The following is a 24,876-nucleotide window of genomic DNA, read 5'->3' on the forward strand; positions in this document are numbered from 1 at the left end:
TAAAAAATTGCCAGATTCATACTTGCACATAAATTGTTTCATTTGGGGATCTTGAGTGGACATTTCAGTGACTTTTAGGGCATTTTTCATTTTTATTTTAGGTGTGCAAGGTTTCACTGTTGTTGTTTTTAAATCAGCACCTTCATTCAAACCCAAACTGACTTTTACTGAAATCAGCAATTTACCACAAACTTGAACAGGAACTCTGATCAAAGCTCAGTGTGTCCTTCCACTACCCTTGCCACCACCCAATGCCAGGCAGGAAGCATCACTTAAATTGTAACTAAAGGTTCAAATGATCCAGTCAAGGAGCAAAGCTGAAGTTATTTAATTATGCTTAGAAGTCTATGCTAAGATGGAATTGACTAAGTGGCCTATGCCCAGCAGTTGGCAGACAGCATACCAAGGCAAGCAAAAGAGCCTTTATTAAGCAGAGTCTATATTTACTTACTTTGTGTATCCTAAAATTCTCCCTAGCTACAAAAAATGGCGGCCTACCTGTGACATACATGAGAGTACAGCTAAAAGAGATTACTCTGAACAGGTAATAAAAAACATTAAATATGCAGAGGCCTCTGTCTCACACCCTCCATTAGTATTTTGGTTCTCTGACACTCTAGAAGATAACAAGCCAACATTACTTTGTACCATCATGATAGCACAACTGCTTTAAACTCAGTGTCTGAGTTACTTCTTCTACTACAACAGATTATATGTTGATGGGGCCACCCTGATTTTCCCCTCTGCAGTCTGCTATTGTAACTCTGCTCTCCCTTAAAATCTATTTGAACTTTTTATACATTCACTCTTTTTTTTTTTTTTTTTGAGATGCAAGCTTCATATGGAAAAAGCATGAAAACAGGGAAAGTCAAGCAAAATAAGATCCTAGCAAAAACACTGCAGAAGCTTGTAGCCTTCACATCAGGTAGAAGTTAATCTGGAGCAATTCACACAATTAACAGCATTTTGGAGGCAACTTGCTATGCCCAGTGGAAGGAACCAAGATATCTTATCAGTGGGGAGAAGAAGCAGACAGTTTAGAATCACAGACACTATCTGGAGATGGAAGAACCAAGTTAAGTTCTACCCTTTGCCTACTGCCCAGGTGGTGTGACTGAAGTGTATTTACACTGGTATGTAAATGGTATATGGTACAAGATCAACATATTTTTGATTCTCTTAAGAGGTATCAGAGCAGTCCAGAACTGAAACAATATGGTCTGCCTCAGACTGCAAATACAGCAGCTCAGGTAGTGGTAAGGCTGCTTTTTGGAAGTGACATCTAGAATTCTGATTAAATAAACGTAAATTAAATTCAATTAATCCAAAAGAATTTGTTATTTGATGCTGCAGACATCGATTCCACCTCCTCTACCTTCAGACAGGTGTTGTCAAGAAAATTATATTAAAGAAGACTGATGAAACAAGAGGAGCCGCTACAAAAATTTTAAAAAAACTTTTTTGTTTATTGACAGCATGTGGCAAGACTGCTACAGGTAACAGATGGAGAACACATTTCTGCCTCTCCCACCACCTACCAACTCAACACACATAAGCAATGAAGCATGAGACCCTCCAGGTTTCAGTATTGTGAGATACAATTTTGTTCCATTTAGGTCTGGCTAGGCACGTGCTTTGCTTGGCAAAAACTGTTATTTTTTGGCAAAAACAACGGATCATAAAAATGGTAGTTAAATTTGCAGTTGTTTCTAGACTCCAACAGAGCTTTGCCTGCTATGATATTAAGGATTTTGATCACAGAAGTATAGATAGTTAGCAGTTTATCAGCCTAGTGCTTCAATTAGAGTGAACATAATTTTTGCTATATAGGTTATATCCAATTTTTGCTAGCAGGTTATATCTGCTATACAGGTTATATCGCACCAGTTCGTATGTTATTGAATCATGATCATTTTTGACTTCTAAGAGTGCAAAAGCTAAGTTTTGCATTAGAGACTTCTTTTCTAAATGAAGCAAATTACTCTTACGCGGATTTGATTTCATTTAGCTTGATTTTGGACATTAAAATTACATTAAGAGCATTATGATATTTGCTCTCTTCTTTACATTACTTACATAATGTCTCATAGGACATCATCTGTAAACTTTTGCTTGTTTGTTATTAGATGTTTTTATGTTTTCTGCCATGTAAGTCAGGCACAGCCACATTGATCACAACACATCAAAACAGACTTCTTTAAGTCTAGACTTGAAAAGCCTTTCCAGAATGAGAACACAGGTTTCTACTCCAAGTTCCATGAATCACAACGCAGTTCCATTTAGGCCATGTGTGTCTTCAGTTTGCTTTAGGAAAGCCTCCAAGACAACTGTAGTAAGGTTTGGAATGCTAAGACAGATATGTTAATACATTCACTCATACACTCAGTGAATTACCTTTCAGATAAATGAATTAGATTTACCACTATATTTTAAATAATTCAGGTTGTCTTTAATCTTCCACACACTTGCATATCTACTAGTCAGTAGTTTGTTACAGTACTTTATATCTAGGAAAGCAATGCTTGTGGTTACTGTCTATCTTTCCTCTCACTGTGCCATCTTGAAATACTGTCGTATTGATTTTTCCTCCAGATAACACCCTGTATCAATACAGGCTGAGGCTGGGAGGGATTTAGAATGGCCCTGCAGTGAAGTACTTGGTGTTACTAGTGGGTAAGAGGGTGGACATGACCCGGCCATGGGCACTCAGAGTTCAGAAAGCCAAACGTGTCCTGGGCTGCATCCAGAGCAGTGTGGGCAGCAGGGCCAGGGAGGGGATTCTGCCCCTCTACTCTACTGAGACCCCACCTGCAGTGCTGCATCAGCTCTGGGGTCACAGCACAGGAAGGACAGGGACCTGTTGGAGGAGGTCCAGAGAAGGGCCACAGAAATGACCAGAGGGACAGAACACTGGCCATACAAGGACAGGCTGAGAGAGTTCAGGTTTACTCAGCCTGGAGAAGGCTCTGGGGAGAGCTCAGAACACCTTACAGTACCTAAAGGTGACCTACAAGAAGGCTGAAGAGGGACTTCTTACAAGGCATGTAGTGATCAGACAAAGGGGAATGGTTTTACAGTGAAAGCTGGAAAGTTTAGATTCAGTATTAGGAAAAAAATTCTTTACTGTGAGGGTGGTGAGGCACTGGAACCATCTGCCCAGAGCAGCTGTGGATGCCCATCCCTTGAAGTGTTTCAAAGCCAGGCTGGATGAAGCTCTGAGCAAACACGTCTGGTGAAAATTGTACCTGCCCATGGCAGGGGAGTTGGAACTAGGTGGTCTCTAAGGTCCTTTCCAACGCAAACCATTTTATGATCCTGTGATGAGATTCTTACAGATTTTGAAAATTTCTGAAGTAGTAGTTCAAAACTGTATTAGTGAGGTCCTGAGCACTTTACAGGCAAGTGTCCTCAGTTCAAATATACCTTTCCCATTTCAGCCTGTGTTATTCTCTTAACTGACCAATGAAGTCATGTATCAGGTAACCTCTTCTGTACAGCAATGTTAATTGTTAGTCTTCTGTATTTTGTCTCCTTTCTTGCTCAGTAATTGACTTCTGTAATTGTGAATCGGTTTCTTCCTCAAATTTTCCAGCTTAGCACTAGAGGCTTATGTATTTCACCTAAACTGTATAGCTACATTTCCACTTTTTGCTTTATTCTTTCTAGATCCTCTAGTACTTAAAAAGTGTTGGAATTGTACTTTTTTTATGCCACGTTCCCTTCATTCAAAGGCAACTGTCTCAAGCTGTAGATCAGAAATTCGATTTTACCCTAACTTAACTGAATAAAAGAAAACTGCCGAAAACTCTCATCTGCTTAGCCTAGAACCACAACAGAATTTTTTCTCAACTCCAAATATGTAATTTTTTCTTTATTATACATATGAACACCTAAATGAGTCTGTGAATTTACCCAGTTCATCCCAGAGCTGCCTATACTTGTCAGTCATTGTAGTTCCTTGTTGTCTCCAAAGCGACAGACGGGGGTCAGCCATGAACTGCTCTGTTATCAACGTCAACATGCGAGCTCCATTTGAATCTCTCATTTTTAGCATCTCTCGCACCTAGGAAACGAGTCTTTTAATACAAACTTGAAAAAAGCAAAGAAATTGCAGTACAGACAATATGCTGCAGTGTTAAATATTCCCCTTTTGCTAAGTTAGAAATGCAATTTATATGTGTGATGGGAAATTTTTAAGTAGAAAAAACAGTCTGCCTTCCCAATTTTTAACAAATTTTTGAGCTCAGTATCCAATTGCAATTCTTCAGAGAATTTTTCCACAAGCAATCCACAGGTGTGTTATACAAACTGCTGTAAGGTTTTCCAACATTTTGGGGGTAGGAAGGAAGAAGAGAACAGCAAAGCTGTAGAAACTTGAAATGTTACTTCATATCCTTACACTGATCAAGACACATCAGATTGTAGTCCACTGCTGTACAACTCATTGTCAAGTTGCCATTGTATTCCCAAAGCATTGTGTTATTTTAGAACAGCAGAATCTAGAACTTTGAGTAAGATGCAAGCAAGTACAGACTGGCTTGAAGAACAGTGGAAAGAAAAAAGGTTCAGAGTACTCAACACACCTTCGCAAAAAGCAAATTGAGCTGCTTCCCTGATCCATGGTATCCACCCTGGGAAAGGAAGAGTTTAACCTGTTCTTGGACTTGTTCCTCATCCAAATGCCAGCAATTTTCATCATCTATGCTAGCACCTGCTGTTGGGTCAGGAGCACCTGCAAACAGCAAGAAAAGAAATCATTATGTTCTATATGAAGAAGAGAGGTTATTGAGTCCAGGGGAGAGGACTACTGCAGAGGGGTTTTTTTTGTGTCTTCTCCTGTTTTGGAGGCCTTGATTTTAATCTAAACAGTCTTTAAAATAAACTTAAATTTCTTCTCAGTAGCCTTAAACACTTAGAAATTATACTTATGAAAAGGCATTTAAATACATAATATTCTCTTCTCTAACAAAACATTAGAATCAAGGTAAGAGTTTTTCCTTCCATCTCAGCAGCTACACTAGAATGATTTTACAAGGAAAATTAAGACTTTGAATTATATTTCTACCACTGTGATGTTAAAACCACTGTCCCCAAAACACCTGTGTAATTCCTGTACCTTCAGCAATCTTGCTCAGGTTTAAGTGACTGCTAGTGAGCGCTGCTATTGATGAACATGAGAAGAATCATCACCTTGGTGCCTCTGAGCTGTGATGGCTCTGCAAAGCTAAACAAAGAGTAAAAAAAATCCCCAAACATATCCAAAGTCTTAAAGCACTAAAGGCATTTCCATCATAAGTAAAAGCTACAGATACTTAAGACTATGCTGCTTTCAAAGGAAGCATTTTTACATAGGCAGTGTCATCTGCACAGAGTCAGTTTAGAGAGACTCTACTTGAATTAGCCCAGTGTCAAATGAAATTACTAGATTCACATCTGGCAGTGCTTTGGCCACAGATTGCCATAATGCAGCTTTTGCAGATCAGAGCAGTGATGTTCCCTCTCTTAAAAAATGACAAACTTAACTAAAACAAGTTCTTGCACCATCTAGTAAACTATATTTTTCTGAAGAACCCTGCACCTCCACTGGACATTTGTTAAAAGGTCTTCGAACTGAACAGGATGAGAAGTACTTATCTACAGTGTTGGACTCAGCTCAAGGCTGGGATCACAATACCACATATCAGTTATTTTAAGCATGGCTGAGACTCAAGTTGACTTCACATTTTAATTTTGAACTTATCACAGCTGCATAACCTCTATCTCTACTATGTTTTGTGAAGATGTTATAGAAATTGAATCACATTCAACAATCTCTTTCATTGAAATCTGTGTCCACGTTACCTCTGTAGAAAAAAGAAAATACTGCCAGGGAAGGAAAATAACAAACTTCTAAAGAGCTGGGATTTTTAATAGAAATTCTAAAAACTTAAAAAATCAAAATAGCTACAACTCTACGATGTACAGGGGGAAAAAACTCATTGATTCTATTGATTCAAGCCTTTGTTTCACAATTGCAGCTCTGCCATGAAGGTGAAGCTTTTAAGTCGTCACAGGAAATGCTGAACTCTTTATTTAATATAATACAAACAGAAGATTTAGAAGGTCAGAGGGATGTCGTATCTACAAATTGCTGAGATAGTAAACAAAAAGATGTTCCAGCTCAGTAACTTCCTAAACTGCCTCAATTTCACAGCCTAGAGCCAGGAACACTGCACTGCTGTATATATATACATGTATGTGTTTAATTAATAAGAAATTGTGTCTTTGGAGACGTGAATAAACTCTCCTGTTTTCCACAGGAACATAAAAGTGTCTCAGAAGACAGGAATCAAGCTCAAGACAGCATAAAAACCAAGGAATCAAAAACTTGCTCTTCTGCAAATGTTTCTATCTTCAATGTATTAATTTTAAAGGGTTTTCAATTCTGTCAGCTACACGAAACACATACTGATAAGTCTTTGGTTGCAAAGAACAAGATAAAAAGGAAAATCAAGCCATACAAGGATAAGCAGTGCAGCTGTTGCACAGACCCAGGTTTGCAGTATCACCTTGCAAATAGTTTAAATATTTCATTGCTCTAAAACAAAGAGGGTGAAGAGGAATATAAAAGTAACAGTATACAATACACACTTAAATTTGTTCCTTACTTCAATAGAGATTTATCTTTAAACAATCTTGGTATGGTTATTTTCAAACTGAATTAAAAATTGCCCAATATTCCTCAACTAAGCTTCCTTATTTAGTGGGTGAAAAAATATCCTTCTGCAACTATTTACACTTTATCAAAAGCTCACCTGTCATTTTGTGTTACAAGGTTAGAAAAGCAATACAGCTGCCACGGATTCTTTAACAGGTTTCCTTTACAAAAATAAGTCTGCCTGTTACCCAGGGCCACCAGCATTGCCTCTACCAAGGCTACTCCTGCCAGTACAATCCCAAATATATCTTAACCAGGATCACAGGATCACTATATTCACACCAGTGTTGCTTGCAAGCCATTAGGCCAGACAACTAAAAGCTGAAGATGCCAAGAGTCTGCTCCCTACTGTGCTCTTCAGCACAGTACACAGATACTCTGACTAAGAATGATTTTCTTTCTTACAAGATCTTACATAGGCAACATTCAGTATAATCAAAATTTTTAATTCTAAAGAAATTTCAGTGTATATATAACCAGCACCAGCTACAGTTAAAATTCACTCATCTTTCAACCCTGTTGCCAGTCTTCAGCAATAGCTGTGACATGGGGACATTGTGTCTGATCAGGCACAAGTCCAGCCACCTTCCCACCAAGGCAGCAGCCAGCCATTCTACTGATGCTGCTGGAGAGGCCTCAGCTTCTGCTACTTATCATTCTTGTTTTGGGGTCAAGACATGACCATCCTCCACCTCTCACAACTAGGCACTTTTCAACTTCACTAGGGTCACCTACATTCAGGTGACTCATCTAGCCTGTTTCCTCTCCCACTCAAACAGATCATGGATGGGATTTCTACACTGGCATTTCTCTTCTGAAAACAGGACTGAGTGAATAGGTAAGGAACTATCTGAATGAGCAAGAGGAGGAAGCTGCTTTAGGGGCTGTGAGAAGCCCTAGCAGTAGCTGTCAGGAAGGCTCAGGCTCAGCATGGAATAAGCAGAGATGAAGGTTCAACCCAAAGGCAGCAGCTTCGCTCGGGGCGTGGCATGGCCCTGAATAGGCACTGGCAAGGCTTTGGCAGAAGGACAACTTGACTGCAGAGAGGAATGAGGAACATGAGCAGCCCTGAATTTAAACTCTGCAGGGCACTTTGGTACCAAGGCTAAACTCTGTTTCCCGCTTGTAACCTGGGGATAAGTGTTACTCATGTGCTTTAGAGAGATGTCATGAGGATACATGAGTTCACACTTGAACTATGAAAGTGAGAAGTACTGTATAATTATACTAATATTAAAACCTGTAATTAAAGCGTGTCAGTTTATAGACACTAAACTAACATATTAATCTCCTCCTCCCCAGCCTCTGGCTTTTTAAACTTCTGCCATGACTAGTCTTTGAAATACACTGTACATCATGTACATACAGTTAAATACAATAAAGTCTTCATACCCAGTATACAGACACAGCCATATATACTTACTCATGCTCTTTTACTGTAATTACTAAATTGCAGTATCAGCAGTCAAAGCAGGAATATTGTGCACAACTGTTTGTGACTGAACACCTAATAGCAATTGAAAACAGGGTACCAGCCTTTTACATTTAGAGTCATAGCAGGTCTCACGTTTAATATAATCAACTCCCAAGTTCTAAGAAGCAGAAGCATTTAAAAAACAAATGCTTTATTCATTTACATTGCATTTAAAAGCAACTGCTTTCAAAATGAGCAACCATGTTTAAGAACTGAAGCTGTACATGAAGAACTTAACCTCACAAAATAGAAGCAAGTAGGGAGCAATGACTAAAAATAGACTAAGAAGTTCTTATATTGCCAGCTACTCAGGGGCAGACCAACAGGGAAATTTGGAAAAAACAAGGCAAATTGCTTCCCTGATCCTTATTTTTGAAGCATCACAAAAGTTGACTTCAAATAAATCCATGCCAAAATATTCACTTGTAGCCATCCACACTGATATTTTCTTGAACTTTCTAATAAAAATGTCATCAATTTAAGTTTACAAATGAACTGTAGATCCATTACATTTTATTAAATGTCATCCCATGGTAGCATTAAGGAGAAGATACGGAAAAATTATTACAAATACAAAACATGACAATGAGTATTATGTGAAGACAGAATTAAAGAAACCCATCTAGAAACCAATGCTGCTGTATGCTGATTCACAACAGAATAGTGATTGATTTTAAAAACACAGTATGTTTGAATTATTCTAAACAATAATTACGTAAAACCAAAGATCATTACAATAATGATTCAAAAATATTATTATGTCTTTGATTCCCCAAATGACTCCAAGTTTAGACATAAATCACATAACTTCAGGACTTTTGGGTGAAGTATTTAACATCTGTTCAGCAGCTCACAGCACCAAAGGAAAACAATAAATGCTATGAAGCTGTCAGTGATAACAACACAAAATGTGAAGACTATGCTAAGATGCTGAGGAAAGTTAATTAAATCCCAACAGGTTTTTTAACTTCAAAAAATTCTGCATTCCCTCTGTATATGCAGCCAAACATGCTGTATTATCTACTAACAAAACTAACCCCTCCTGCTAAAATCCACATCTCACAAAAATCCACATCATCATATAGCAGTATGTTTCAAAACTTATTTGTGCATGGCAGATAAAAGAACTTTATCAGTACAAATAAGCATACTTTATTTTAATTATTTACCTTCCATGTCTTTTAGCAAAATCTCACTATTTTTTATGTAACAAGTTTTATGTTTAGTGTATCTGAAAAAACCTTTCCTAAAAATATTAGTTTCATAAATTATTTTTCATGTTACTTTACAGCTACCAGTCTTTATTTTTACATTCTACTACTTATTTACATTTAGTTAGGTTTCTTGAATTTCGCTAGTTTTGGCTACTCTTACTTTTACTTCCTCCCCAGATCTGCCTCACCAAATAATTCTCATACTAAGCACTTCACTTTCACTCTTCTTGAAAGGAAATTCACCTGCCATTTCCTGCATTCTTCTTTTGCAATTAGACTCTCAATCAATTTTGCACTTCAGGCAGGGGCATGTGAAAGATTCCGTAACTTTAAAAATAATTTATTTTCTTTAACATTACACATTCTTTTTACTAGCACATCAGCAATACATTTTATTCAGTCCTACCCTACCACACAATTTTCTACTAAAACCTCCATCATTCCAGTTAAATACATTAAGTATATCTAAACACATATTAACCTGTTCCTCCAGACTGCCCCTTTGAACTTAATAGTTATAGGAACAATATTAGATATTCTGAAATTTTCTTTGAAAGCTTTTTTTTTTTTTGTAGATGTTTTCATCTTGAATGCCTCCTCCAGCACTGCTAATATACATTACAAATTAACATTTGCTGAGGATGTACCCACACTTGCCTGGACAAATGCAGAAAAAAGTAGAGAAACAACGTGCCTGTCCTTCTCAGAAGATGAATATACTTCAGCTGCTTCTTCCCAGATCCTCCCTCTTAAATTTGAGTTCACCTGTATGTGGGTCTGTGCTGGCAAGTGACTTTTACTGTGAGTTGGAGAATCAGAGAATGGCAGAAAGTCTAGAGAAATCCATATAGTTCCTCCAAGAGCAGAGATTGCAGCAGCAGCAGTAAACGCTCAGGAAAAGAAACAGTACAGCTTAAAAGGTAAAAATTAAGTTAGTTTGCCAGGCTGTCCTTATACCAAAACCAGCAGAGCCTTTTTCACTATGCACATAATAAAAACCCAATGTTAATGAGACTAATATAAAAACAGACCTCCCCTCTCTCCCTCCACCCATCCCACAGTTACTTTGCTATTTCTACTCAAATCCTCATGAACACAATAAATTTGCTGAAGTGAGAGTTTCATGCCTATGAAAAGGCAGATCTAAGATAACAAATCCAGCTGACAATCTGTTGTCATCCTGACTGCTCTCTTCTTAGACTACTTTCTCTCTTACAATGGTACAAAAATTAAAAGGGAGGAAAAAAGCTTCAGCTAAGCAAGACTGAAAACTAAATTCAGCTTCCTGTGAGAGCGTATCTAAATCAAAATCCAATGTGAAGCCAGCAGTTCTGCAGTACAAACACCAGGAAGGGTATCAATACATGCAGTTGTCTTCAGTATGGATTAGACACCACAAAACTCCAGTTTTGAGATCATCAGTAACATAAACAGCTGTAAGAGTGTCACATGAAAAAATCAGAGCACAGTATCTTCTCAGAAATAAGAGGTGTTTTTGTGCTCTAAAAATATGCAGAGCACTCTTGCAATGATCACCAAGTGAAAATGGCATGGCAAATACAGAAAAATATTCCCACTAAATCACTTGTCTCTGCTGAAGAAGTTAGCGACTAGCCAACACATTCTTGTGATTTTAACAGCATCCTCTTATTTCTTCCTGCAGTGAGGCTCAGTCATGAAGCAGGAAAGGATACTGCATCATTTGTGTCTACCAAGAAACTCAAAGGAATTGGTTATTATAAACCTGTGTTAAAGTAAGTCATTTCACTAATTCCCCCAGTAACCTCCTGAAAGGTGGTCAAAGACAGTTATTGAACACTGCATAACACAGAGTTTTGAGCAGGTGAAACATTATCCAATTAGCTTTTTCTTTAAAGGAGAACCCTGATGTTGTTTCATCTAATCACCTCTCTCATCAGCTAGCTCATAAGGAAGACAAGACAACTGTGGTCAAAGCTCTTCCAAGTCCCAGACCATTCAAACATACAAATAAATACTATTCAAGAGTTGACTTTTTTTACATATCATTGAAAATATATGAAAATTAGAACTAGTACAGTGACCACAGAGGAGAAACAAAAAAAAAAAAACAAAAAAAAAAAAAACAAAAAAAAAAAAAAAAAAAAAAAAAAAAAAAAAAAAAAAAAAAAAAAAAAAAACAAAACCAAAAGAATGGAAGTCTTATACAGAATAATACTGAAATTAAACTACCTCTAGGCAACACTAGAATTTCCCCATTCAACTCCAGATTCATAATTTCTCTTAATCAAAGCTGTTTCAGGTGTTTCTGTGCCAGGTCTCCTCTACTTTCAATAAACAAGTTTTTCCAAGTTTTTCTTCTCACTTATCTTTGCCTTGAAGTTGAATTTATTATAACTTCTCTTCAAACACCAGTTCAGTGAGGTCAGACTGTTCAAAGCAAGACAGATATACAAGGCAGTTTTGTGCTACGAACTCAACATCTGCAGCACAGGAGATATTATAGAGTAAATGGTGATCTTATATTCATCACCCTATGATATTAGAATCAGAAACATTTTATTTGGTTATTTTTCATAGAGTTTTTTTGTTAACTGTGTTATTTTTAATCTAAGGAATTTGATTAAAGATCAAAAGAACAGAATTACAGTATGAATCCCAGAAGAACACTTCTCTACAGAAGAACTCACATTTTCCTTACAAGAACTATGTAATTTTTTAGTATTGTGAACACAAAAAAAAAAAAAATTCAGACCATAGTTTTATGTGAGTCTGAGAGGAAAAGCAGGAAACTGTATAAAGTCTTTTATAACCCTGTCTCTTTTGGTAATAGTAGTTCATTTTCTTATGCTTCCTGGATTTTCTATTTTGGCTTTTGGCATTTTTGTAGAAAATTGTCAATAAAGACATGCTGCAATCTCACTTGCTAGGAAGACAGCAACATCTGGAAGAAACATTACAGTTTTTTGGATTATTTTAAACTAACCTACTCAAATTCTATGTGAAATGTCATAACTGATCATCAACTTAGAATAGGAAATAAACTTTTTGCTATTTTCAGTGATACAAATCTCAAATTTTCCAAAACTACTTATTATAATAATGAGCAATACTGTCAGAGCAAATTTCTGACAGTAAATAGGTGACAAATACTAACATGCCTATGATTAGTCTAATTTACAGACTTCACATTTATCAAGTCTGTAACAGCTTGTCATTTCTCTTACATCAGCCATAGTATACAGATATTTGTAACACCTGTCCTTTGTGTCCCACGTCTGCCTTCCCCTTTTCTAATCACCCTTGACTGAATCTTCTGTACCCCTCTCTTACCCTAATTCTTCCTTACCCATTAGCTCACTAATGTTCAGGTTGTTAACATCTCTCATATGATACATACTTTCAGCTCATAACATCTGAGCATGTTCCTCTGCTGCTTAATGTCCTGCCTCTCCTTTAGTTTCACTTCCTTTCCACTGTCACGATTACATTCAACAACTACAGCAACTGCCTTGCCTCTGACCACATCCCCATAGCCCCCAGTGCCAAAAAAGACCACTGCTCCTGAAATTCACTTTCTTGCAGTATCACGTGTCTGGGCCTGTTAGGGTCACAGAAGCAAAAGGAAAACATTTAAGCTGCAGATTAATTGTGTTATTAAAAAGAATGTTTTTTTTTCTGCCTACACTGTAACTAACATACCCATGGTTTTCTTTATCTTAATATTAAGCATCTTGGTTCTGTTTGTATTGCAAGTTCTTTCAGTAATGGTCATACCTCAAATATTTAACACAAGACCTGGTCCTATCAATGAAAAAAAAAATAGAGAGAAACAAGAAGATATTTTTAGGTATTAGGTAACTTATTCTTCCCCCCTAAGTTGCCCTTATACTTACAGCTCTGGCCACCTGAGAGGACGTTTCTATCAGGTGACCTTACAGGAACACAGGACTCTAATAAACTAGCTGGGTCACCTCAAACCCACAGCTACCCACTCTCAGTTCAGCAGGGCCCACAAGAAAGCCGTGTCAGAAGCCTCAAGTCAAACTCAGCATCCTTTAACACACACAAGCTGCTCACAGCAAAAAAACAGCCATTAAAATCATGTGCAGCAGAGAGAGCAGGAAAGATCAAGACCTTGGCTATGCTGTAACTGCTGCAGCACCAACAGGAAAAAAGCATTGAAATACAGTTTTTATATTTCTTCTGACATCATAAATAAACCAAATCCCAAAACTTAATAGAACTGTATTTAATGAATGACATAACAGTAACATCTACTTGCCTTTATACTTTGTTGTTAAAACATGATTCCAAAATCAAAGTGTCAGAAAACTAGTACAAAGAACAAAATAACCAGACACCATTGCTAAGTTGATAAAAGAGTTCCTTTAAGCAATATGGCTATACAAAGAACACCACTACTCAGTTTTAACTAGTTGGAAAACATAAGCATGAAGCAGAGCAGATCACTTAACTGAACACTGAAAACATCAAGCTCATTGCTTATGAGTTCTTTTCTCTTTTCCAAAGAGTATCATTTTCTAAATATCTTAAAATGAAGGTTCAATAGAAGAATCCTTGCAAATACCATTGAAACACAGAATAATTCAGCATGGAAGACAGCTAGGCATATCACACTCCTGCATGTACAAAAAAAGCTCAAAACCTATGAGGAAATGAAGCAAAAGGAAGGACGAGTACCAAACTCACCATGGACTTGATTGATTTCTGAATTCTGAGAAAGAATTTCATCTGCTAATTTTTGAGCAGTTGGCAAAACTTCTGTGTGGTGTACTGTGATCAAATACTGCACAAATTTTTGTAGTTGGTCTCTGTTCATTTGAAAGAGTGTCTCTGAAATGGGAAGATGCAGTTTGACCTGATCTGGCTTGCGGATCCGGTATAAAGAGAGTGCCACAACGTGGGCACAGTAAAATATGTCCTTGTTTCCACAGCTACAGGTCACTGAGGTAATCTTGCAACGATCAAAGCTGATAGCTACATTGCAAACAGTTTCTGGCTCCGATTGCATTGCAGGCTCTGTTACTGTGCCACTCAAGTGGAAACCTGTGTGGGGAAAAAAGAGAACTTAATGATACATGTAAAATATTACATCTCATTATCAAGGAACTTTTGTTAATGAAAAATGATACATCTTAAAGAATTTGCTTTAATTACAAATATAATTACTACTTTTTTCCATACATACCTCTTTCATCTCCAATAAAATCAAAAGGGGAGTAAGAAGTTAGTTTACAAGCCCTCTGCCATTCTATCACAACATTCACAGAAGTTTGACAGCAAGAGAACTATTTGTTTGGTAATGACAACTGCAGAAGCAGACCAACATCCCATCAAGACCAACACGAAACTACTCAGTAAATTGACAGCAATTTTCCAACCCCCCCCCAACCAGGGAGCCTGCAGCACCTACTAGCATATTTATGCATTGTCCCAGTAAGTGAAAAGAAGTAGTGCACTCTAGTGGCATGAACTTGGGTTCTAGTCCCAGCTGACTCACTGACAACTCACATATACTCTTTGCTTTCACCTTTCCCACCACTGAGCTCATGCTAAAGCTCACCATCACCCAAGTGATGCAGCAGAATGGCTATGTTTGTGCAGCATTTTGGACATGGAAACTGCTGCAGTTACCAACACACAGCATGTCAGACTTGTAACACTGATTGAGACACCATATGCACTGTTCCAGATGTTTATGCAGTTTGCATTATAGTCCTATTTTTCCATCAGTATAATAAGCTGATAAGCTGTGCTTTCGTAAGAACAAGGCAAAAGAGCTAGGTTTGTGTGTACTTTAAGGAGACATGGTATATCCTAAGCAAGATGCTTCCCACAGCAAATGTATTACTGCAGTACAAGATCTCAGATGCTGATGATTCAACCTAAACCCACCTGTCTGTCCAACATGAAGGCCCAGGTTTGGCTCTCAATGCTTTATCACTGAATAGCAGAATACAGGGGTTTCGTTTTGATTTTACATAAGCATGATATTGATTTCAGCTCAAGCATTAAATCAGAGACACAGACACAGGGCAATGAAACTGAATTTCATATGCCGTACCAGCACTAGATTTGGAAAGTACATCTACAACGTGAGATAGATACAAGTAAGGTGTTATATAACAAATATTTACAAACGAAACAATATGAACCCACTGTCCCCCAATGTCAAAAACTGATCTCATATTCTTGAAATACCAAAGAAGTGTACTGCAGGAAGCCTTATCACATGAAGATTAGACATGGGGGGAGAGGAGGAAGCAATACATACATAGCTCTAATCTAAAATGCTGTATCCCAAATAAATTTTAAAATGCTCTTCATCTTACAGGAAACAAAAAGGAAAATCCATTATTTTTTCCATTTGTTTACACTGTATGTTTCAGAGCAGGTTATGCAGTCAGCATCACTGCAGTTCTCTCATACTCTACCCTGAAAAGCGGATTGACTTTGACTATTTGAGAAAGTCATATGCATATTTGACTAATATTGACTTTGCAATGGGATGTTTCCCAGGTAGTTAGGAGTCAAGGCTGAAGAGGCATTCAGTGTGAAGTGCACAGAGAAGAAAGCCAGTGTATGAACAAGACCAGGATCAAGCAGTATTCTTGCTCTCACTCATCCCTTATTGAGAGAAAAGGAGTGGAAGTGCCCCTCACATCATGAGCTCCTACTCCTTCCTACTCTTTGTAAATACCTGGACTCCTATTAATTACAGTAGAAAAATGCCCAGTGAAAGCTTTTCTGTTGAACTGATGCAAAGTAATAATAAAACAGACCAACCAGCTATTCTAACAATATTACCACTTTTAATTCATAGGTATATTTAAGCATTCAAAAAAGTTAAAACCCTCCTGGAAACATGAAGGTCTCCAGAAATACTCAGAGTTAAGAGCAGGCTTGCCCTTAAATCCCTGCACTGCTTAGATAGAAACACAGGTCATGGCTCCCTCTCCACTGAGGGAGAGGGAGAATTCTTTATTAAGAATTCATGTTACAAGCACCAAAATTTAGAAACATTTAGAAACACAGATACTGGTCTAAAAAATGACAGCACTAATACAGTCGCCTTACTTAACCTACCCTTCTTAAATTACTGGGAGTTGAAACAAAAACACGGGCTTCTCCTGCAGGCTAAAGACATAGAAGCTCTGTATTAACTATCACACCAGGATATGCATCCTAATTATGAAACACTGTTTTGCTCCTCTTTATCTGTTTGCATTTTTAAAGAAAGAAATTGTTGTTAGTAAATATGACCTTTTAAAAAGTTTAACCGTATCAGAAAAAAACAATTCAGGAAATTTCACTTCAGAAGAACTGGTAAGGCTGCTGTAATTTAACCCACCAGAAATCAAATGACACCTTCATTACTGACCCTCAATACTGCAGAGTACTGAACACATAGCTTTAATTTTTATTTAAGCAAACCATCTAATATGCTCCTACTACAATATGGAAGGTTGGAACAGGCAAAAAGTTGATGCACTGTGCTTTGCTAGAAAGTGTTCATCAGCAGTAACTTACAGCCTGTCAAGAAGCAAGACGCTACGTGCTCCTGGAAAAAGACAGAAGGAATTAGCTATGGGGGACTTGAAGAAAATGACATTTCATTAACAGGTCCAAAGGAGCAGAAAAGGTCTCTTCAGCTAAAACCTCCAAGACCTCACCCTAAACAAGTACCTCCCTTCAAGGGGAAAATTTCTTTTACCCAAAGTTACAGAACCTTTGCTAGAAATATTTATCCATTCCAAACAATTCCAAGAACAATGATATTTCACTTTTAGTTAGAGAGCTCATTCATTATTAGCTAAAGACAACAAAAGCATTGCAGAAAAGTGTGTTCACTACAGGAACTATTTATAGAACAGGCATGTTTCATCTTTTCCTTTAGTGGTGGCAGTTTGAAATGTTTTACTGTTCGCAAACCAGCTTGTCATCAGTAACACAAGCTCAGTTAACATGTCCAATGCACAGAGGCATTCTGCAAAAATGTGTTTAGAAAAGCAACTGAAGCATTAAGATAATGTATAAACTAAAGCTCTTTTACAAAACAACATTGCTTCTGTTGGACACTCACTTTAAAAACACCTCATTGTTATTTAATAGCCATTAAAATAGTGTTCTCAGCTGTCACACTTTTGGAAGGGAACTGTGCCAAAGTGCCATCAAGAAGAAAGCATTTAAAAGTCTGATTTTTACAAAGCAACTTTTGCCAAAATCTGCTAGACAGCATTCCATTCACTAAAAATATTCTGGGACTTTAAAGCCACCTGATAACTGGAAATTCACACTATTACAATGTAGTACTTGCCAGCACAAGGATATATGCCTGTCGTAACAAAAACACCCACCACTTTAGAGTAAAACAAAAGCAAGTTCAAACTATAAATCACTAAGGAGTAGAAAAAAACAGTGGCATGTGGAGAAGCAGCAGCAAGTAGGTTTTAGTTACTCAAGCCAGAAGCAAAGTTTGAAATAGTGAGTTTCACTACCTAACAGGATAAGTAGCAAAGGTACTGCATCAAATAAGCATCATTAATGACATCTAATAAGCTTAATATATCTCTAATGTCAGTGTTAAAAAGCATCCTCCTTAATCGGTCCAAGTCCAAAGAGGCATTTTGAAAACATACAGACCAAAATGAATAAAAACTATCAGAAGTAGCCATGTAAAATGCTGGGGGTGGTGTGGTCTATGTCTCTGTACATGTTCAGTTCAGTAACTCCAGTGGCTTAAAAAAAAAACAACACAACAAAAAACATTTAAAAAAAAAATAAGTTTATACTTGCAATTGAGGGATTTGATTGAAACACACCCATGGATCACCACTGGGTATTGTTTAACAGAAAATATAAAAATATCAGAACTAGATTACAGTAAAACCCCAAAGTTTAGAAATGGTGCTCTTGAGTAGCTTTCCGTCATGTGCCTTTTGAGAACATTGTCCATGCCTCATCCACTGTGTACACATTCTCCTAAAATCAGGAAGTATTCTACCAGCTTTATTTGGAAATAAATGTTCTCCTTAACATTGATCCACCGACTCCTTTCCCAAGTATATATACTGCCTACTGGTCAGGATCACACAAGAGCTGTTCTCCTTTCACAGAAGAGGCCAGGAGATTAACTTACATACTGGAAAAAGAAAAAAACAACCAAATCAAACAAACAAACCAACCAAAAACAAACAAAAAAAAAAAACCAAAAAAACCAAAAACAAACAAAAAAAACTAAACAAAAAACCACACACACACACAAAAACAAACAAACAAACAAAAAAAAAACAACCAAAAAAACCACCAAAAACAGAAGAGCTTGTTCTGGGAGCTGGGTAATTCAGAGTGCAAGACCTATGCAGGCACCTCCCCCACATATAATTTTACACTGGTTATCAGAATTGTCTTTAACAATCTTTAAAATAATTTGTAGCTCACATTTATTCAGAGCAGCTACCAGCTCACATTTATTCAGACTGCTATATTACTTGGCAAACACAGAATCACTGTGTAAAGTGTAAACTCCTCTGTTTCATCTTGCCTACCTAACAACAGACAGAAATACTTCTGTAAAGTAGTTCCCAACCATGCCCATTAGTTATTTTTTCATACTTACATCAGTGGTTACATTTTTTCCCCAAGACAAGCAAAAATCTAAACCATATTTAGTTCATTCAAATTTTGTCTTTTTATTAGTGGTTTTCCTTTGTGATGGTAAAGTAGCATCCTACATTCAATTCTGTCTGAACATTGGAACACTCTAAGAACAGATCAACAATGCACTTTGAAATTATTATGAAGTCAAAACTTTGCATACCATCTTAGCCTGAAGCTAATTTTAACAACGTTTTCATAGAACAGAGAAAACATTGATTTTAAATGAAAAATATTCACCCATCATATCTTAAACATGTCAATACAAAATTATTAAGGAGTTGGAAAATAAATTAAGAGCAATACATAAGATGTTTACTGTTTCTGATCAATGCATAGGGTATGGATAAACTTGTATTTTGACATCACTGTCACCTACAATTAAAAAATTAGCGTTACCTCTGCACCCAAACACTAACAGAGGATCTGTCTCAACTAACTACCTGGATTCCTCCCTCTCATAAAGATAATAATTAGGATTTGGTATTTCAGTACTTTTGCAAGCAAGACAGTGGGAATAGCATTAAGTCCACAGACATGACACTGAGAACTTGAAGGTTCACTAGCACTGGCACACTTCCAAGAACACACACACTGCAACAGAGGCAGCTGCAGTAGCTTGAACAACAAGATTTATTTGTCCCAACACTGAGTTCAACAGTTGTATTTAAAAACATCAATCTTCCAGGTCTTCCAGCCCAAACCTCCAAGTATGACAACTGGTCAACTAATTATGTCTGTTAGACAAAGGTCTCCACTAACCTCCAAGCCAAGTTTGATCATATCTCTGCTGCTCAAAAGCAGACACATATCACTGCAGCCCAAGCAGGAGTCATGGATGATGTGGATAAATCCATCCAGATTACTCTTCCTTAAAAAGAAGGAAAGGCTGTGCAAACAGCAAGAAACACAGGAAAATGCCTTCCATTGCCCAATAGCTATATCATACCTGGATTGGTTTAAGACAGATGCAGACTGCACCAGCTCACGCTGTCTGGAACAAAACATGCACCAAACAAACATGGCCTGAAGGGCACCTCAAGGTCTCACTGCTATCCCTGTGGTTAAACAACTTGCAACCCACTCCACAGGAACACCATTCAAACCACAGAATGACATTCTGATCAGCACTGCTCAGAGCCTCATATCACATCTCTGCAAAACCTGAAAGTTGTTTGCACTTCAACTCATTTTATACAGATACAGTCAAGTCCATTTTAGGTGTTTGTAGCATGAGGCTTTGTAGACAAAGGGAAAGCAGCAAAATAAGAAAGAGATATATTAAGAATGGTGATTTCCAGACAGCAGTAACAGAGCTTTTTTTTAACACAGTGGTGCTCAAACTGTGATCTAGGATATTGTGGCAAATGACGCTTATGGCTCACAAAGCAGAAGCAGAGATGAAGAAGACAAGTCTCTTCTGTTGAAGGCTAAACACGGTGCCAAGAATCACTAAAACTGTCAATGTTGATAGTCTTGTGAAGTCACAAGGCTAGCAATCCATGGCTGCAGGTCACCCTCTCTCAGATAAACAAATCAAGCCTTGGTTTGTTGTTTGTTTTTTGTTTTGGTTTTGTTTTCCAGTTTTGCCATGTTGTTTTGTTTTCAAAGGCCATCAGTTTGAAACAAATTATGCTCCTCTACACTACAAGTTTAACAGCTCCCCTCTCAGTACCACATATCCTGAGAGCACCAGCAATCAAAACAAAAAAAACTCAGTGTGAGCCTGGAAACCCCAAATCTGAGGATAGCTAAGTACAGTTTACTCTGAGAAACCAGCAGATAGGAGATTTACTTACACATATGACATTTTTTCAAATCATGCAACAGAGATCATGCAACAGAAATTTACAAAAACAAGAAGGTGAAGAAATTATTCTTTGTAGAATTGGGCAAATCAACATTTTGTAATTTAGAATGCATGGAATATTGTAATCCTCAAACATTTGAGGAAGACTTAATAGCCTAACTGAGGTGAGAGGGACTGCCTGGATGTCATACAGCAGCTTGCTAAAGCAAAACAGGAATCAGAGTCATCAAAACTACTCTGATGCTGAATAAAAACTGGAAATAAATTTAAAATTAAAGCAAGAGTAACAAAAGGGTAATTAGCACTAAAGAAAGTTGCAAGAAGTGTGAGCTTTTAACATGCCATGATGCCCAGAACACCTCCCTAATGTACACTTACATGTTTAGAGGTAGATTTTAATAGAATATAAATGTACGTCAGCATCACAATTAAGTTGACATTTATCCATAACGAAGACTAGAAACAAGAAGTTAGGAGAGACTACTAATCTACATTTGAACTTTGATAAACAAACCTTCACTCTGCTGGCAAATTTCACAGGCCCGTATTTATTGCAAAGGGAAATGCTTGAGACAGGAGAATGCATCAACAGTCTAAAGGGAGCTGCACTGTAGCAGTCAGAGGCCCTGCAAGGCCTCCATGGCGGTCACTAGCCTAAGATAAGAAGTGCAGAGTCATGATGAGTGGAACAGAGCTGCCCCTCTTCCATCATCAGACCCTTGTTATCTCTCTGTAAGGGCTATGGGTCGTATTCTCCCCAACCCCAGCCATTGGACAATTTCCAATCCCCCAGTAGCCTACTTAAACCCTCACCTCTGCCCAGTTCAGTGGAAGAGCTGTCACTGGAACCCTTTGCAGAAGCTGCCAATAAAGACATCTCCACAGAATTCCACACAGCCTTCACCTCTCTCCATCCCTGTGTCTGCCGAGGCACTTTGTGAGCACTGAGCTGAAATCACTGAGAGCTGAAATCACTCCACAAGTGCTCGCTAAAGTTGCCTGTGGCTCAGAGATAGCTGGAGGGCCCAGACAGGCTGTGCCTACGCCTACAGCGGCTGCTGGCCAGGAGGGCCTGACAGACCCCTGGGACTCCAGGCCACCATACTGCACCATGAGAATACCCTGAGTGCGCCTAAGAACAAAGACTGATTACAACCAGTCTTCACAGGATCACTGCACAAGTACTTGTTATTAGCTTTCAAGGAGGAATTCACTCCTGCTCTGATGGGGAGAAGCTGACATCTTTCCTGCAACCACCAGGCAACAGAGATTCTTCCCATAGCCCAAGGTATTCATCTCCCAAGGTGATACCATTTCAGCTTTTATTACAACTTTGGATTTTAATCACATTTGCAGAGAGAAACTTATTACTTGCCAGAGCACAAGTAAAATATCACATATGAGAATGCAAATGACTAAGAGCAACAAAATTGAGCAGACCAAACCTCCTATTTAAACATCCTTAAAGCCATACAAGAAATAGACTGCTCCTGCATTCAAAAAGGTAAATATCCGGAGACTATCAGTTATTTTGAACAACTCAGAAGATCTCTTACCTGTCAAATATATAGAATGTGACTGTTTTTTAAAGTTTCTATATACTGCTTTACTGCTAACAGCAGAAGTTGTTGGTATTGTATGTCAACAGTTAAGGTTTATCTTCAACTATGAATCGCCTGTCTCCACCAAAAGAAAACAACAGAAATTAAATTACCTGAGACTGAAGAAAACCTTCAGCAAGACCTTCTCATTTAAAAGGGGGAGAAAGAGGACAAACCCAGTATGAGAACTTTTTCTTTTTTTTTTTTAAATTCCTGTCTGCCAGTTCAACCACATTCTTTACTGCTGCTACCACATGTTCTTTGCTTATGTTACACAGGCTATATCAGTTTCACTTTATTGTCCAAAGTTAGGGTTCATCCTAATTAGTAAAGCATTAGCAGTAGCTGTCCACATGGTTTTCAAGGACAAACTGAATTTGACTTACACAGGCCACAGAACAGCACAAACTTCAATAGAAGATGTGGGAAAGAAAGATGGAAAAACTGAAAATTACAACCTGTCTGACTCATTGCTTTATCATCAGGAAAAACTGCTTTTTTTCTTACCTGCTTGGTAATGACTTAATCAAATTTGTATTTGTTAACTGGAAATAGATAAAATCCTAAAAAGGAAGATGACAGCAATCACTGATATAAACTTCAAAATAAATTTTTGAAATATTAGAAAATTACTCCTTCCTGAAAAGAGTGTGTCTGGATTTCCACAGCCATACTTATAGTTTGAAATACCCAGCTCCAGCCAGGATGTCTGAAACACAGGCATCCTGCAGTAAAAGGTACTTAGGTCGTTTCAACAACAGAAAACATTTAACTGATTGAGTAATTTAAGACTGCACTCAAACAGTTCAAATCTAGGCTATGAAAAAGCACAAGCCAATGTAATTTTGACCTTCCATCAGGAAATGTTATACTTTGCCTAAAAGAGGAAATTACCACTCCCATTTCCATTACTAACTGTGGAATAAATAGTTTTCTTTTGTTTAAAAAGGGAGGGGAAATAAAAAACTCAATGGTGCACTTGTGCAAAATGAAAAATGGTACTAAAAGTCACAGAATGTAAGGGAAACCCTTTCTTTATGGCCACGATTCTATTTTTGCAATTGTATACTAAATATTCACAATGACAAACATTCACAATATTTTATTGTTTTAGTTTTTTTAATAAATGCTTATGATCACTGCAGGTGTCAGGTTGTTCACTGAACTGTTATTTTATTAATAATCAAAGCAGAGGAGAAAACAGAAAAATAGGCTTTTAAGTGTGAAAACAATAGTCACTAAGTAGGACTTACAGAAGGGCTCAGTTAATTTTGGACTATATATTTTACAAGAGAAACATTTTCAGCAATTTTCTCTAGTCACCAGAACATTACAAAGGATTCCAGCAAAAATAATGAAGTATAACAGAGTACTTCCTGAAAAAGCAAAAGAGAAAAAGCCATGAAAACAATAGTGTTGAAAGAATTCCAGAACTGAAGTAGAAAAATCCACCAATATCACAAGTGAGCACCCTTCCATGGCTGAAGTCAACACTGCTGGGAGCATTTTTTTTTTAGCTCTTGAGGGCCAACTGCAGTAGGGTCACAAATGAGGACTGGAATCCCAAAAATACTACTGTGATAACAATAAAAGTGTTTTAAGGAAAAGGTCAGAAAACATCACTTGTATTACAAACCAGAACATCCTTGATAACATTGGCACACAGCCACACAAGCCAACATCCTGTATGAAATCAGGTTCTTGTGGTTCACACTTTTTCCATACTGTTGCTAAGTTAGATCCTAATCCATTTCCCTCCATTGAATCCATTTCAATTATTATTCAATAAAATCAAATCAATATACAGTAGCTACAGCAAGTGCACCCCATGGCCAAAGCTGACTGGCAATGGAATACTTGCCATAGCAGTATTCCTCCATACTGACATGCACTACCTTTCTCCAGACATCAGACGAAGAATGACTAGGTTTCATGTAAGAAAAACGGATTTCCAAAGGCATCAACAATTTTGAGTGTAAGTTGCTCACATCTGTTCATATTTATAAAGTGGAAATGTGTGCTAGCTCAAAGGGGGGAAAAAAAGTATGTTCCCAGGCCAGAAGTCCTTAGCATTTCTGATTTCTGGAAGCTGTGTGCACAGTAAGGACTCGGAACAAGTAAGGGTAGGTGTGTACAGGTGGGAAAACCCTAGATGAATTCTAAGCGAACATGAGCATATTCGTAGCAGATGGCTGCTCCTCAAACAATACAAGTAAGACTAGTATGCAATTTTCTTTAAGACAAAATTGAGAAACCTACCCCATCCCCTGAAGCCACACACTACTTCTCCTTGAATTAGCAAGGCATACCCTTCTTTTCAAAAGCCAAGAAGTTTTTCAGTAATATTTAACTCTAACGTGCGGCCCTCAGAAGTTTAAAAAGTTGCACTTATTCTGACTGTTAATCAAAGGTTCAAGATA

The 24,876-nt window shown here is 37.6% G+C and overlaps 1 protein-coding gene across 5 annotated transcripts in view; it reads right to left on the reverse strand.

Annotated features, from left to right (window-relative positions):
• Window positions 1-24,876, reverse strand: part of ZSWIM6 (zinc finger SWIM-type containing 6) — a 108,036-nt gene that overhangs the window by 34,892 nt on the left and 48,268 nt on the right. For all 5 annotated transcript variants that reach the window (XM_053969046.1, XM_053969047.1, XM_053969048.1 and 2 more), the window contains exons 2-4: window positions 14,078-14,434; window positions 4,584-4,732; window positions 3,913-4,063 (exon numbers count right to left, since the gene is read on the reverse strand). In XM_053969046.1, coding sequence (XP_053825021.1) covers window positions 3,913-4,063; window positions 4,584-4,732; window positions 14,078-14,434 — 657 coding nt within the window. The remainder of the gene's footprint in view (window positions 1-3,912; window positions 4,064-4,583; window positions 4,733-14,077; window positions 14,435-24,876) is intronic.

Source organism: Vidua chalybeata, chromosome Z (genome assembly GCF_026979565.1).
Source record: "Vidua chalybeata isolate OUT-0048 chromosome Z, bVidCha1 merged haplotype, whole genome shotgun sequence".
Taxonomy (NCBI): Eukaryota; Metazoa; Chordata; class Aves; order Passeriformes; family Viduidae; genus Vidua; species Vidua chalybeata.